Source organism: Melanerpes formicivorus, unplaced genomic scaffold (assembly GCF_026170545.1).
Source record: "Melanerpes formicivorus ecotype bairdi unplaced genomic scaffold, bMelFor1.0.p_v2 SCAF_24, whole genome shotgun sequence".
NCBI classification, from domain to species: domain Eukaryota; kingdom Metazoa; phylum Chordata; class Aves; order Piciformes; family Picidae; genus Melanerpes; species Melanerpes formicivorus.
Genome location: NW_027142376.1, coordinates 5,820,551 through 5,836,330, shown reverse-complemented (window position 1 = coordinate 5,836,330; position 15,780 = coordinate 5,820,551). Strand labels below are relative to the sequence as shown.

At 46.3% G+C, this 15,780-nt stretch overlaps 1 protein-coding gene across 2 annotated transcripts in view; it reads left to right on the top strand.

The window, feature by feature from the left end:
* Window positions 1–14,484, top strand: part of DCLK3 (doublecortin like kinase 3) — a 35,173-nt gene extending 20,689 nt beyond the window's left edge. The window contains exons 3-5 of one of the 2 annotated variants that reach the window (XM_068152716.1): window positions 7,724–7,856; window positions 9,346–9,513; window positions 11,106–14,484. In XM_068152716.1, coding sequence (XP_068008817.1) covers window positions 7,724–7,856; window positions 9,346–9,513; window positions 11,106–11,299 — 495 coding nt within the window. In that variant the 3' untranslated portion in view covers window positions 11,300–14,484. Of the gene's footprint in view, window positions 1–7,723; window positions 7,857–9,345; window positions 9,514–11,102 lie in introns of both variants that reach the window. The other variant, XM_068152715.1, reaches the window with a different exon arrangement.
* Window positions 14,485–15,780: the final 1,296 nt, after the last annotated feature.

Sequence of the window (15,780 nt, the reverse complement as noted above, 5' to 3'; positions counted from 1 at the left end):
GAGATATTCAAGATCCTTCTGGATGTGTTCCTGTGTTCTCTGCTTTAGGTGCTCCTGCTCTGTCAGGGGGGTTGGACTGGGTGAGCTTTTGAGGTCACTTCCAGCCCCTTAACACTCCGTGATATTCAGAAAATAATTTCCAAGGACAGACTGGTCCCCAGCCTGTAGTTTTTTTGTCACATGAGAACAGCATTATGGGAAAGAAAATTGTACATGTTCCAGTTTCACCTTGCTGCTAATTGGCAGGTGACCCTTGTCCTTTCTTGTCAACAGCTTTTGCTAAACCTTGCCAGAAAATGGAAAATTGAAATGGAAATATCCTTGGTCTGTTTTACTAAGGAAACAAACTTGTCCAGTGCAAACCTGCTTTGTGTGGGAATCTAAACCTCTTCCTGATGGCTTTTGAACACTCTGGCTGATTTCCATCAGAGAAGCAGCAAATGGGGAGGGGAAATATTTCCATAAATTATATAAAAGTGAGCAGAGTAAGCTGCTGGGGAAAGAAGGAAAACAGCTTTTGTCCCTGCAGAAGAAAAGGTAGAAATACACAGAGAATCATAGGATTGGTTCAGTTGGCAAAGACCTCAGCTGGCATTGACCTAACACCACCATGGCCACTGAGCCATGATGCCTAGAGTTTGATGTCTAGTGAGCTGTAAAATTGTATTGGCCCAGGAAAGAGTTGGAGACCTGATTTAATACTTGGTTCACTGCACTACTGTTCTTCTCATGGAGCTGCCCTCTAGTTATAAACTTCTCTAACATTCCCCCATGATCCTTTTGTTTTAATCCCTTCTTCCCCTTTTGTTACTACCTCTGTCCACAAGGATCAGACACCTTGCAGCATAGCTGTGAGGCAGGAAGGGAGGTGGCTTGTGCTGCAAACCCAAAATCTGTTTGGCAGCTGGTATGCAGACAGCTGCTCTGGCTCCTTGTCTGCAAGCACAACTGCCTCACACAGGACTGGGTGCTGAGGAGGAAAACCTTTGCCACTAAAGATGAGCAGCGTGATGTGTTTGATCCCACAAAAGAAGTTACTCACTTCTGAGTTACTCACCACTGAGGCAGCAGAGCTTGCTGGCAAGGTTTTCAGCTGAGGGACTGCAGGTGCTGGCACTGCTTGACAGGAGTGAGAAATTAATTTCAGAGTGCAGGGGTGTTTCTCCAGGTTATAGCTGTAAATGACACAAAATCACCTCCTTGAGCCCTTTCAGGGAGAAGAGGGAGGCCTGTATTTGTGCTTTGTGCATTCAGCTCCTTGTACACTCCCCAAACATGCCAGTGTGGCAGTTGTTTAATACTCACAACTAAGTGTAGAATAAACATCATTTAGAATAAACCAAACCAGGTTGGAAGAGACCCATCAACCAATCCAACCCACCCAAACAGCTAACCCATGGCACCAAGCACCCCATCAAGTCTCCTCCTGAACACCTCCAATGACAGCGACTCCACCACCTCCTCCATTCCAATGGGCAATCACTCTTTCTGTATAGAACTTCTTACTAACATCCAACCTGAACCTCCCCTGGCGCAGCCTGAGACTGTGTCCTCTTGTTCTGGTACTGGGCGCCTGGGAGAAGAGACCAACCTCTGCCTGTCTACAACCTCCCTTCAGGTAGTTGTAGAGAGCAATAAGGTCACCCCTGAGTCTCCTCCTCTCCAGGCTAAGCAACCCCAGCTCCCTCAGCCTCTCCTCATAGGGCTTGTGTTCCAAACCCCTCACCAACTTCGTTGCCCTTCTCTGGACTCGTTCCAGCAAGTCAACATCCTTCCTAAGCTGAGGGGCCCAGAACTGGACACAGGACTCGAGGTGTGGCCTAACCAGTGCAGTGTACAGGGGCAGAATGACCTCCCTGCTCCTGCTGGCCACACTGTTCCTGATGCAGGCCAGGATGCCATTGGCCCTCTTGGCTGCCTGGGCACACTGCAGGCTCATGTTCAGCCTACCATTGACCAGTACCCCCAGGTCCCTCTCTACCTGGCTGCTCTCCAGCCACTCTGACCCCAGCCTGTAGCACTGCATGGGGTTGTTGTGGCCAATGTGCAGAATCCGGCATTTGGATGTGTTCAATCTCATGCCCTTGGATTCTGCCCATCTGTCCAGCCTGTCGAGGTCTCTCTGCAGAGCCTCTCTACCCTCCAGCAGATCAACTCCTGCCCCCAGCTTGGTGTTGTCAGCAAATTTACTGATGATGGACTCAATGCCCTCATCCAGATCATCAGTAGAGATGTTAAAGAGCATGGGGCCCAGCACTGATCCCTGGGGCACACCACTGGTGACTGGCTGCCAGCTGGATGTGGCACCATTCACCACCACTCTCTGGGCTCGGCCCTCCAGCCAGTTCCTAACCCATCGCAGTGTGCTCCCGTCCAAGACATGGGCTGTCAGCTTGGCCAGGGGTTTGCTATGGGGGACGGTGTCAAAGGCCTTGCTGAAGTCCAGGTAGACCACATCCACAGGCCTCCCCACATCCACCAGGCAGTCACCTGATCATAGAAGGAGATCAGGTTGGTCAGGCAGGACCTGCCCTTCCAAAATCCATGCTGGCTGGGCCTGATCCCTTGGCCATCCTGTGTTACAGCTTTTAATACAGCGTTGGAATGGGTTGCCCAGGGAGGTGGTTGAGTCATCGACCCTGGAGGTGTTCAAGGGGAGATTGGACGTGGCACTTGGTGCCATGGTCTAGTCATGGGGTCTGTGTTGATAGGTTGGACTCGATGATCCTCGAGGTCCTTTCCAACCTAAGTGATACTGTGATATATTTTTCCCTTTTCCTCTCTTTCTCAAGTTTTCATATGTGTAAGAATGTCAAGTACAACCTTTCTGTCTTTCAACTGTGGTTTTGTGACACTTTTTACATACAGACAAAACACTGTCAGTGCATTTAAGTTAAAATGCTATTTAACCAGCTGCCTGTCAAGAGCTTTCACTATAGTAAAGCTACACAGGGTATTTTCTGTAGTTTGGGTTTTTTTTCCCCAAGAGAATCTCCTAACTAGCAGCAAGGGGAGCCTGAAGCTCAAACGTGTAAGCAAAACATTTTTGTTATCCCTGTTTCTAATACATGAAATGTTTCATGGGCTGTCTTCCTTTCATGATGTCTATAGCAAGAATCCATGCGGAGAGAGAAATGGTAATACTAATGTTAATGTCTGACCAGCAGGATGAGGGAGGTGATTTCTGCCCCTCTGCTCTCATGACACCACACCTGCAGTACTGCATTCAGTTCTGGTATCCCCAGCATAAGAGGGACATGGGGCTGCTGCAGTGGGTCCAGAGGAGGGCCATGAAGATGATCAGGGAGCTGGAGAACCTCCCCTGTGGGGACAGGCTGAGAGGCTGTTCAGCCTGGAGAGGACAAGGCTCTGGGGAGACATTCTAGGAGCCTCCTAGTACCTGAAGGGGGCTACAGGAAAGCCAGGAAGGGCCTTTTTACAAGGGCTTGTAGTGATAGGACAAGGGGCAATGGATTTAAGCCTGAATAGGGTAGATTTGAACAGGGTATTAGGAAGAAATTCTTTACAGTGAGGGTGGTTTCAGTGACAATGCTGTGATCATGTAAATAGTCTGGCCTCAGGAAGCAATAAAAGCAACCTGAGAAGCTTTGGTTCCTACAGAGAAGTGTATATTTGCATGTCCAAGGTGATGACAGGTGGCAGAAAGGTAGGCTGGAGGCTGTAAAATTGGGGATGAAGGGAATGCTCACTCTGCCTGAGCTGCCTTTGAGTTGCTCTGGGTGCAGATGCCGAGGAGTTCTGGGGTGAGGTTTTCAGCAGTGCTGGCAGGTCGCATGCTGGCTTTGAAATGATTGCCACAAAGCTGTGGAAATATCCCCACAGTGCCTCCTGGGAGCTCCTACCTGTTCAGCTGCCAGGTGCAATGGCAGCTCCGTGCTTTTGTCCTGGAAGAGCAGATGGTGCAGTGTTGCCACCTTGTGCTGTGATGAGAGATTGGGAGTCTGGCACGAAAGTACAGCAGGGTGTTTTACAAAGCAAGGCATCTCCTGCTGACTGGGGGCCTGGGATGATGACCACCAGTGCGTTCTCCCCCCTCCCCCCTTACCCCCCCGGGTTTCTAAGCATTTCAGTGTTTTTTTTGTCTTGGTACAGCAGCATGCAGGCTGTCAGCTAAAATTCCACAGGAGAGATTTCTCTCATATAATATTCAAAGCTTTATTTACACAACAGGAAAACCTTTCACAGTACCATCACTAAGGTTGGAAGAGACCTCGAGGATCATTGAGTCCAACGTGTAACCACAGACCTCATCACTAGACCATGGCACCAAGTGCCATGTCCAATCTCCTCTTGAACACCTCCAGGGACGGTGACTCCACCACCTCCCTGGGCAGCACATTCCAATGGCGAATGACTCTCTCAGTGAAGACCTTTCTCCTCATCTCGAGGCTAAACTTCCCCTGGTGCAGCTTGAGTCTGGGTCCTCTTGTTCTGGTGCTGGTTGCCTGGGAGAAGAGACCAACCCCTTCCTGGCTACAACCACCTTTCAGGTAGTTGTAGAGGTCAAAGAGGTCTCCCCTGAGCCTCCTCTTCTCCAGGCTAAACAATCCCAGCTCCCTCAGCCTCTCCTCACAGGGCTTGTGCTCAAAGTCTCTCCCCAGCCTTGTTGCCCTTCTCTGGACACCTTCAAGTGTCTCGATGTCCTTCTTAAACTGAGGGGCCCAGAACTGGACACAGGACTCAAGGTGTGGCCTGACCAGTGCAGAGTACAGGGGCACAATGACTTCCCTGCTCCTGCTGGCCACACTATTCCTGATGCAAGCCAGGATGTCCTTGGCCTTCTTGGCCACCTGGGCACACTTCTGGTTCCTGTTCGGCTGCTGTCAACCAGTACCCCCAGGTCCCTCTCTGTTTGGGAGCTCTCCAGCCACTCTGAGCCCAGCCTGTAGCTCTGCATGGGGTTGCTGTGGCCAAAGTGCAGCACCTGGCACTTGGACTTGTTGAATGCCATCCTGTTGGACTCTGCCCAATCTGTCTCAATCTGCGCCAGGGGAAGTTTAGGCTGGAGGTGAGGAGAAAGTTCTTTACTGAGAGAGTTGTTAGCCATTGGAATGTGCTGCCCAGGGAGGTGGTGGAGTCACCATCCCTGGAGGTGTTCAAGAGGGGATTGGATGTGGCACTTGGAGCCATCGTTTAGTAGTCATGAGGTGTTGGGTGACAGGTTGGACTTGATGATCTCTGAGGTGTTTTCCAACCTTATTGATTCTATGATTCTGCAGAAGTTCTGACTGTGTGGCTGTAGTAAGCTTCATTTTCAGTTTCACACTGAAAAATAGATTTCTTTAGGAAAAAATACACAACCCAAAGCAGGAAAAAAAACCCCAAACAAAACAACAAACCACCACCCTGAAGTCTGTAGCTTAATCAAACCTAGCAGAGTACTGCCATTTTCTATGAAGAAGATAACAAGCAATCAGTAAGCTAGAATGCAGGATGTTTTTAATTAATGCTATTTTTTTCTTTTTAAAAAAATACTAAAAATACAGAAGTGTTTTGCTTGATTAAAACTGGACAAGTGGGCAGCCTGATCTAGTTGAGGATGCCCCTGCTTGCTGCAGAGGGGCTTGGACCAGATGACCTTCAGAGGTCCCTTCCAGCCCAGACCGGTCTACGGAAGTTTCTACAAAGATAATAAATAGGAATCCATCAGCTGTGATGTAGGGGAACAAATCTTGTCCCATCTGTGCCCTTAGTTGCCTTGCAACAGAGACCATCTCGAATCTTTTACTCTCTCAAGCAGTGTGTGATGGCAAAGAATGAGGTGTGAAAACATGGGGTGCACATGTCACATCATACTGCAGTGTGCCTGCTCAAAGCAGGAGTCCAGATTCCCTTGGCTTTCTTGTAGACATTTTATCATAGTATCATCATAATATCATAGTATCATTCAGGGTGGGAAGGGACCACAAGGATCATCTAGTTCCAACCCCCTGCCATGGGCAGGGACACCCCACACTAGATCAGGCTGGCCAGAGCCTCATCCAGCCTGGTCTTAAACACCCCCAGGGATGGGCGCCCCAACCACCTCCCTGGACAACCCATTCCAGGGTTTCACCACTCTCATGGTGAAGAACCTCCTCCTCACATCTAGCTGCTGATCTGTTCCTTATAGTTACAAACTATTTTTAATTTCAATTAAATTCATGACATTTTTTTTACCTCTTAAAGAATATTTGAATATTAGTCACCAGTATTAAGAGTACTGATGAGGTTAATTATACTGCTTCATGGTTTGGCTTTTGAATACAGAATAGTAGAATTGTTCAGGTTGGGAGTGACCTTTAAAGGTTATCTAATCCAACCCCCCTGCAGTGAGATCTTGAACAAGATCAGGCTGCTCAGTGCATCATCCAGCCTGACCTGGTATGTTTCCAGGGATGGAGCTTCTACCACATCTATACAGACACTGATACAGACTGGGCAGGGAATGGCTTGAGAGCAGCCCTGAAGAAGAGCACCTGGGGGTGCTGATGGCTAAGAAGCTCAATGTGAGCATTTGGAGCCCAGAGAGCCAACCACATCCTAGGCTGCAGCAAGAGAAGCATAGCCAGCAGGTTGAGGGAGGTGATTCTCCTCCTCTGCTCCAGGTGGGGTCTCAGCAGAGTGAAGCACTATGTCCGGTTCTGGAGCCTCTATTACAGGAAGGATCTGGAGGTGCTGGAAGGTGTCCAGAGGGCCACAAGGATGAGCAAAGGGCTGGAGCTGCTCTTCTATGAGGACAGACTGAGGGAGTTGGGGCTGTTCAGTCTGGAGAAGAGAAGGCTCCAAGGAGACCTAATTGTGGCCTTCCAGGATCTGAAGGGGGTTACAAGAAAGCTGGGGAAGGACTTTTGAGGGTGTCAGGGAGTGATAGGACTGGCGGGGGGGGGGATGGAGCAAAACTAGAAATGGGTAGATTCAGATTGGATGTTAGGAAGAAGTTGTTCCCCATGAGGGTGGTGAGAGACTGGCACAGGTTGCCCAGGGAGGTGGTGGAAGCCTCATGCCTGGAGGTTTTTGCAGCCAGGCTGGATGTGGCTGTGAGCAAGCTGCTGTAGTGTGAGGTGTCCCTGGCCATGGCAGGGGGGTTGGAACTTGATGATCCTTGAGGTCCCTTCCCACCCTAACAATTCTGTGATTCTGTGATCTCTGCAAAACCTGGGCTAGTGTTTCCCCATCCTTCTTGTAGAGAATTTATTTCTTCTATCTCAAACTCTGTGTTTTGTATCTTTTATTTTGTTTTGACAGAGACATGCTTTTCAAGTGACACTGTAAAATCAGTAGCTTACCTGGGAATATCACATCTGAGCATATAAAGAAGCTCACAGCATTCTTTGCTTTCCCAGGGGGGGAAAAAAGAGAATTTACTTTCCCAAGAGGAAGTAATAGCATTTAATTGGACTCTTGGTTATTGTTTTCATCTTCCTCCTTTTTATTTCTTGGAAATTACAGCGTGCCAGAGTTTGCAGAGCAAAGTGCTTTGTTTATTTTTCCATTACTGTTGTTCTCTTAAATATCTGAACCACCTTATTATATGGATGGGAAAAAACAACCCCACATTTCTCTAATACTGTTTACCAAAATACTGCTTTTATTTGATGTTGCTTAACATTGGAATTTCTGCTTGTTTTTTAACTACTTCTTTTATCATTTGCTGTCTTAAAATGCATCTGGACTAAATATATGTTTGGGGTTTTTTTGTTGTTGTTGATGTTGAGTATAGGTTCAGCATAATGCAGATAAATCTACTACACTGAAGCTGGCAGATTTTGGCCTTGCAAAGCTGGTTACCAAACCCATATTTACTGTGTGTGGAACACCAACGTATGTTGCCCCTGAAATACTTGCTGAGAAGGGTGAGTGTGTCTGTTTATAACTGTGTCATAAATCATACCATTAACTCTGAACTTTCTCATCATGGAAATTCTCCAGGATATTTCAACCTACTGATATGTGTTTGCAGGGTAGGAGGATGTCTAGCAGTGTAATCTGTGAAAGGAAAGGAAACTTTTGAAGCTCTTGACAAACACAAGCTTGACACCAGCCATATTTTGCATTATTAATGCCTGTGGTAGCAGAACACTGATTTCCAAGCAGACAAACCATAAAATGTCATAAATGGTTACTCCTGAAATAAGGAAATGAGCAAAATTCATGCTGTAACCTGAGGGTAGTCAGCTCCACTTCTTGACTGGACCCCAAATAACTTTTTAAGGCCCCTAATCAGCTCCATTTCATGATGGAACCCAAGTAACTTTCTAAAGCCCCTACTCAGCTCCACTTCATGACTGGAACCCAAATAACTTTCTAAAACCCCTACTCAGCTCCACTTCATGATGGAACCCAAATAACTTTCTAAAGCCCCTACTCAGCTCCACTTCATGATGGAACCCAAATAACTTTCTAAAGCCCCTACTCAGCTCCACTTCATGACTGGAACCCAAATAACTTTCTAAAGCCCCTACTCAGCTCCACTTCATGATGGAACCCAAATAACTTTCTAAAGCCCCTACTCAGCTCCACTTCATGATGGAACCCAAATAACTTTCTAAAGCCCCTACTCAGCTCCACTTCATGATGGAACCCAAATAACTTTCTAAAGCCCCTACTCAGCTCCACTTCATGACTGGAACCCAAATAACTTTCTTAAAACCCCTGCTCAGCTCCACTTCATGACTGGAACCCAAATAACTTTCTTAAAACCCCTGCTCAGCTCCACTTCGTGTCTGGAACCCAAATAACTTTCTAAAACCCCTACTCAGCTCCATTTCATGACGTAACCCAAATAACTTTTTAAGGCCCCTAATGATGCAAACCCATTGTCCATTTTTATGTGAAACTTCTGTAAGAAGCCCAAGCATGTCTCACATCAGAAGAAACCTTTTCAGATTTCCTATCCAAGAAGAGTGAGACCTGGGAAGGAGTCAGTTTTGTTGATGACTCAAGCAAAGCTATTTCTGGGGCTGTGTTCTGCAGAGCTGGGTTGCACATCTCCAGTGACATCCTGTTTCAGTGGAAACTTGGCACTCTCTTAGTGCTTTTGTGAAAGGAATCTGAAGAGGACTGTTTTAGAAATACATGCTATGTTTTCATCAATTAGTTGACACTGGCCCTGGGAGGCAGTGTTTGAGAAACATGTTGAAGAGGAGAGGCCCTTTGTAAGAGATGTTCCAGCAGGCAGAGCTCGTGTGGGGTGCCCAGCCGCTTATGCTGGCTTCATCCCTTTGAGAAACTGAGCAGAGCTTCTGTGTTTCTTGGAAACAGAATGAAAAAAGAAACAGTGGCCTACAGGCGTGAGCTTGCTTTCTAAAGCAGGACTTTTGGTATGCTTTGTCTTTTCCTTAGGCTATGGGCTGGAAGTAGACATGTGGGCAGCTGGTGTGATCCTGTACATTCTGCTCTGCGGTTTCCCCCCTTTCCGCAGTCAGGAACGGGATCAGGAAGAGCTGTTTCAGATCATACAGCTGGGTCACTACGAGTTCCTTTCTCCATACTGGGACAATATTTCTGCAGGTAAGGTTCTCCCCTGGAGTGGAAAGAGCAGGACAGTGAGCTCCTCGAAAGTGAGGGTGTCTTGCAGGTCCCTTTTGTGTGATTCTGTGTTTCCTTTGAAATGTGAATCTAGTCCTCTGGAGGTGAATCTGATTTGATTTAATAGACTGCTCCCTTTCCTCACCTTGTTTCTGAGAATTATTTCTGCAGACAAATGTGCCAAAACAATCTCCAGGGTTATGCTAGATTGTAAAGATGTAGGCAAACATCTCAAAAGCTGAGATGAAAGGTGAAAGGTGGTTTCCTGATAGGTGGTTGTAGCTGGGAAGGGGTTGGTCTTTTCTCTCTAGCAACCAGCACCAGAACAAGGGGACACAGTCTCAAGCTGCACCAGGGGAAGTTTAGGCTGGAGGTGAGGAGAAAGTTCTTCACTGAGAGAGTCGTTCGTCATTGGAATGTGCTGCCCAGGGAGGTGGCGGAGTCCCCATCCCTGGAGGTGTTCAAGAGGGGATTGGACGTGGCACTTGGCGCCATGGTCTAGTCATGAGGTCTGTGGTGGCAGGTTGGACTCGATGATCTTTGAGGTCTCTTCCAACCTCACTCAATCCTGAGTACCCAGAACAGAGTGTGGATTTTCTATCGAGATCAGTGGTGTCTACATGTAATAGTTTTTCCTTCTCATGGGCTAATACATTGCCTTTTGTGCGCTCTTCAAAACCCTAAACCCCCTCTCTGCCTAAACAGCCTCTTAAAGAACAGGCTCAGCAGCATTCTCTGACTTAAGTGCTCCTTGAGGGATGGGATACTAAAGTCCTATGAATTGCCTGAAGGGAGGTTGTAGCCTGGTGGGGGTTGGTCTCTTCTCCCAGACAACCAGCACCAGAACAAGAGGAGACAGTCTCAAGCCATGCCAGGGCAAGTTTAGGCTGGATGTTAGGAAGAAGTTTGTCATAGATGGCCATTGGGATGTGCTGCCCAGGGAGGTGGTGGAGTCACCATCCCTGGTGTTCAAAAAGGGATTGGATGTGGCACTTGCAGCCATGGTTTAGTTGTCAGGAAGTGCTAGGTAATAGGTTGGACTTGATGATCTCTGACATCTTTTCCAATCTTATTGATTCTATGATTCTAGGAACACCTAGCCTGCTGCCTTCAGCATGCCTTCAAGATTAAATTCCCTTCACTTTCTGAAGTGGTAGATGGTATCAGTAAGATATGTTGGAGATTTAACATCTCCTGTCACTAATTCTAAACCTAATTGGATGTCAGGAACAGGTTCTTTACCATGAGGGTGCTGGAACAGTTTGCCCAGGGAGGTGGTTGAGGCCCCATCCCTGGAGATATTCAAGGTGAGGCTGGACAGGGCTCTGGGCAACCTGATCCAGTTGAGGATGTCCCTGCTGACTGCAGGGGACCTGGACTGGATGACCTTCCAAGGTCCCTTCCAACCCAGACCATTCTATGATTCTAATTGTTAGAATATCTCCTGGGGATGGTCACAGAAGTTATTAAGGTAAAACTAATGAATAAAACATGAGAATGATGCTTTGAGTATCTGTAACTGACAGCGTGTCCCTGTTGTTCTCCTCCTCCTTTTCTTTCTTTCACAACAGCAGCAAAAGACCTCATCACCAGGCTGTTGATAGTGGATCCCCAGAAGCGCTACACAGCACGCCAGGTGCTCCAGCACCCCTGGATCCGCACAGCTGGGAAGACCAACAGCAGGAATCTGCAGAGGGAAGTGACGATAAACATCGAGCGGCACTTCCGCGCCCAGCGCCGCAGGGAGGCTGCTGCTGAGGATACATGAAGCCCAGTCCAGATTGTTTAGTCTTCTCTGTGTTGATTTAACAAATTGTGGTTTTCTTTTCTAAATCACAGGCTGTCAGGGGTTGGAAGGCACTCAAAGAGATCATCGAGTCCAACTCCCTGCCAGAGCAGGAGCATAGAATCCAGCACAGGTTACACAGGAACACATCCAGATGGGCCTTGAAAGGCTCCAGAGAAGGAGACTCCACAACCTCTCTGGGCAGCCTCTTCCAGTGCTCTGGGGCCCTTACAGTAAAGAAATTCCCCCTTGCGTTGAGGTGGAACCTCCTGTGCTGCAGCTTACATCCATTGCTCCTTGTCCCATCACAGGGAGCAAGTGAACAGAGCCTGCCCCTCCCTCCTGACCCCCAGCCCTCAGATATTTATAAACATTTATTAAATCCCCTCTCAGTCTTCTCTTCTTGAGACTAAACAGCCCCAGCCCCCCTCAGCCTCTCATCATCAGTCAGTGCTCCAGTCTCCTAATCATCCTCATAGCCCTCCGCTGGACCCTTTCCAGCAGATCCCTGTCCCTCTTGCACTGGGGAGCCCAGAACTGAGCACAGTACTCAAGGTGTGGTCTGACCAGGGCAGAGTAGAGGGGGAGGAGAACCTCCCTGGATCTGTGGAACACACTCTTCTTAATACACCCCAGAATCATATTGGCCTTCTTGGCCACCAGGGCACATTGCAGTCCCATGGGTAACTTGTCCACCAGCACTGCTAGGTCTCTCTCTAAATGAATTGGGCCTTCAGTGCACAGTTGTTGCTGGTTCTTGCCATGCCTTTTTTATCATTGCTTTTTTGTTTTTACATTTATTCATTCTGAGGTTCTGAAGAAGGACAGAGACCAGATTCACATCCACCATCCACTGATGTTACTTGGCAGTCTCTCTGGTGACAGCTGTGGGGGTCTAGATATTTACTGGAGGGTATCTGTTATTTTAGAGGCTCCACCTCAACACCAGGAGACACTTCTTTATGGTGAGGGTGACAGAGTCCTGGAGCAGGCTTTCCAGAGAGCTTGTGGAGTCGCCTTCTGTGGAGACTTTCCAAACCCAGCTGGATGCATTCCTGCCTTAGGTGACCCTGCTCTGGCAGGGAAGACTCAGTGATTTCTGGAGGTCCCCCTAATATTCTGTGATTCTTTAAATACTGATTTGGGTTTTTACATTACGAAATGTAGATCTGTTTCAGATGAAAAATGTTTGTTTGGTGGCTGACACTAGCAGTGGCTCTCTTCCTGTCTCCTTTTGTGTGATATCTTCCAGGGGTTTTGTGTTTATAATGTTTTCAAAACAGCTGTTCTTTGTACACATCCTCCATTAGTTCTCTAAATTGTCTTTTCATCAATTCCTGATAGCAAAGGAGAAGGTGAAGGGATAATATATATATATATATATATAAAAATAATATGTATATTTATATATATATATTTAAGTGTAGGACATCTTAAATAAGCAACATGATGCTATTTATTAAGTTGTGAGGGGAAAAAAATCCTTATAGACCGAATCAGATGCTTTATTGCATCTCTCTTGGTGACATCTTTCATGAGGTGTTCTCAGGGACAGGGCAATAAATGGTAGAGCTTTTCTGTCAAGCAATGGTGGTGCTGTGTCCTCTGGTACTTCCATTTGTTAGAAGTAAGAAGGTAGCATGGCTGAGACCTTTTCAAGGCTGTATTAATAATTTCAAAGAGCTTTTCTTCTTACTCTGGGGAGTAGGAAGCCAAGACATTCTGAGGGAGCTTTGGTTCTTTTCCCAAGGGTGTATTTATGGAATGACAACTCAAGACTTTTTTTTTCCCCATACTGATTTTTTTGTTAAAGCCATCCATATGCATCTGTGATTTTTCCATGCTGATGGAAAACTGAAAGCTGGGAAGCTGCTTTTGTGACTGAAGTCATAATAGTTCCCTTTTAGTTAACACATTTCACAGCTGCATTGCTTTTACATAATATTTCAGTGTAGTTTAGAAATTGCTTGTTTGGGATTTGCCCCCTCCCCCCTCCCCGCCCCGTTGTCGTCCCTGGGGACTCCTTCTCCTTTCTTCCATGAGAATGGGAACAACTTGTTGGCTATGGAATGATCCCCCAGGGGGAATGAGATGCCTCAATGTGTGTGTGTGTGTGTTCTAGAATTCGATTGGATGCAGTTTTAAGGAGATCCTGGGAGTGAAACGCACAGTCCTGAGAAGGGCCATGACCTAGAGCAGCCTTTGAATCTCAGAATTCTTGGTTAACTAATCAAATCCAAAAGCAATTGAGTTGTCCATTTCATAATGCTTTGTTTGCAAGTCCCATGAACTCACAGCAATGTGTCTTCATAGATTTACCTAATGATCCAGCAGTGCTGAGGTTAGTGGTTGGACTTGATCACCTCAAAGGTCTCTTCCAACCACAACATCTCTATGTGCTAACAAATAATACTGACATTAAAATATCAGTGATATTAGCATTGAATTCATAGCTTGTAGAAATAAATGAGGGCATCCTACAACTGCAGAGCTGCTGCCCTGCCTGTGTGTTTCATAATGAGAAATGTCTTAAGCATTTCAGAATCTGTGGAGCATTTCCATGACTATGTGAGCCAGAGTGTGACCTTGTTTGTCTGTTTGTTTGTTTTTGGAGAGTGCTGACATCTTTTGTGTGAACTTTCTGAATTACACCCCCCCCAACAAAAAAAAAAGTGGGGTGCTGTCATCATGTTCCTGTTTTCAACTTGTGACTGTTTTGTTGTATGACAGTAGGGACAACTCAACTCTTAAATGAGGACTGCACTTTCAACTGAACTGGCTTGGTTTTAAATACATATTAGAATAAGACTTGCTGTGGAGCTGAAGAATTTGTGAAACAAACCAGTCAAATCTTTACTGTATGCTCAAGTAGTATCTATATGATAGGTTGTACCTCTGCTTGAGAGGCTCTGAGTCAGGAAAACTTTCCCTTTTCCTGAAAACAAGGATGAGTTTAAGTGTTTGCCTGAGTTAAGGCTCTGTGTAACCTATTATTCCCAAAGCATTACGTGGTCTCTGAGTACTTAGTCATAACTTCTTCTCTCTTCATTTAAGTCTATTTTGGATAGGAAACTGTGGAAAAATAGCTTCTGACTTGTAATATTATATTTTGTAATTACCTTATTTTTAATATAGTCATTTAGGAATAAAGTTTGAAGTGACAAATATTTTATCAGCAACCAATCTGACAGTTTGGAGATTGCCTCGTGAGTTGCCTTTTTCACCTTCTAAAGAGCCCTGTCTGCAACCTTAGTCATAGTGCAGATGATAGAGGATGCATTATAAAAGCAATTACTCTCTCAAGGATTATTTTCTTTTTTCCTGCTGTGCTCTGGGTCCCAGACAGACTCACTGTGGACTGTGCTATCACCACGTTGCATCTGCAAGGACAGACACTGCTGTGATGGTGCTGAGGCACTGGCTTGTTGCTGATAGACTTGTGACACTAGGCTCACCTTCTTCAGGTTGGAGGCTGAAAAAGCTTCTAGGTGCTTCTCAGGGGGTTAGCCTCTTTCCTTCTCTCTCCTCCTTTTCTCCCATTGCCTGATTTGCCAAAGTGCTGCTGTAAGGAGTCTGGGTCCCCAGCTGTGATCAGTTCAGTTGCTTGAAGGAGTGAGAACACAAATCCTTGTGGAGAGCTCAGCCTCAAAACATGGCTGGCCTAGAGGTTGAAAGCTAATAACCTTGGAGAGGACTTGGAAGGAAAAAGGGTGAAAATCCTGTACTGGTCTCAAAGATCTCCAGTGTCCCCTCATCTCCTACTGCCTTGTCTCAAGCTTTTCTTTTCCACCACCGTATGACATTCCAACACAGACCTGATCTTTATGTTCTGGTAGACAGTTTCTAATGTATGAAGTAAATTCACACTGTAGGGATGAGGATTTTTGCTGGTTTTGTTTTCTTTCCTGTGATTTTTTTTTCCTTTTCCCCCTAATCATTCCTGTCTCCTTGGGTTCTGGAGTTGTCTTTCCTCTGTGATTCAGTTTCTTGATTTGTTCCTTTGTTTACAGGAAGATTGAGGGAAATCAAAGCTGGGGAGGACTGGAGTCTCACAGAGAGCAAGTCCTTGCTGATCTGTAAGGAGAAGAAATATCCCTCCTTGCCCTTTGTTAGATGTTTGTGATTTTCACTCTCATATGGCCTTATATTCCACTGAAATTAAACAAGGTATAGCGTCCTACAGCTCTTTAGATGATAACTTTACCACCAAGAAAAACAACCAACCTTCCTCCAAAAGCTGAGTGCAAAGAATGAATTGGTGTTGCATGTTAAGATCCAGCTGCAGAGAATTTGCTAGGCCTAAGACAACAGAAGGGGAGAAACTGTTTGTTTCCTGCAAGGTTTGGCAAATTAGCTTAGTAGGATTCCTTTCATTCCTCTTAAAGGTGTTGGTTGATTCCTAACTCACTACCAGAGGTGCTGACCAAGTTTTAATTATTGCAGGGTTATTTCATTGCTACCTG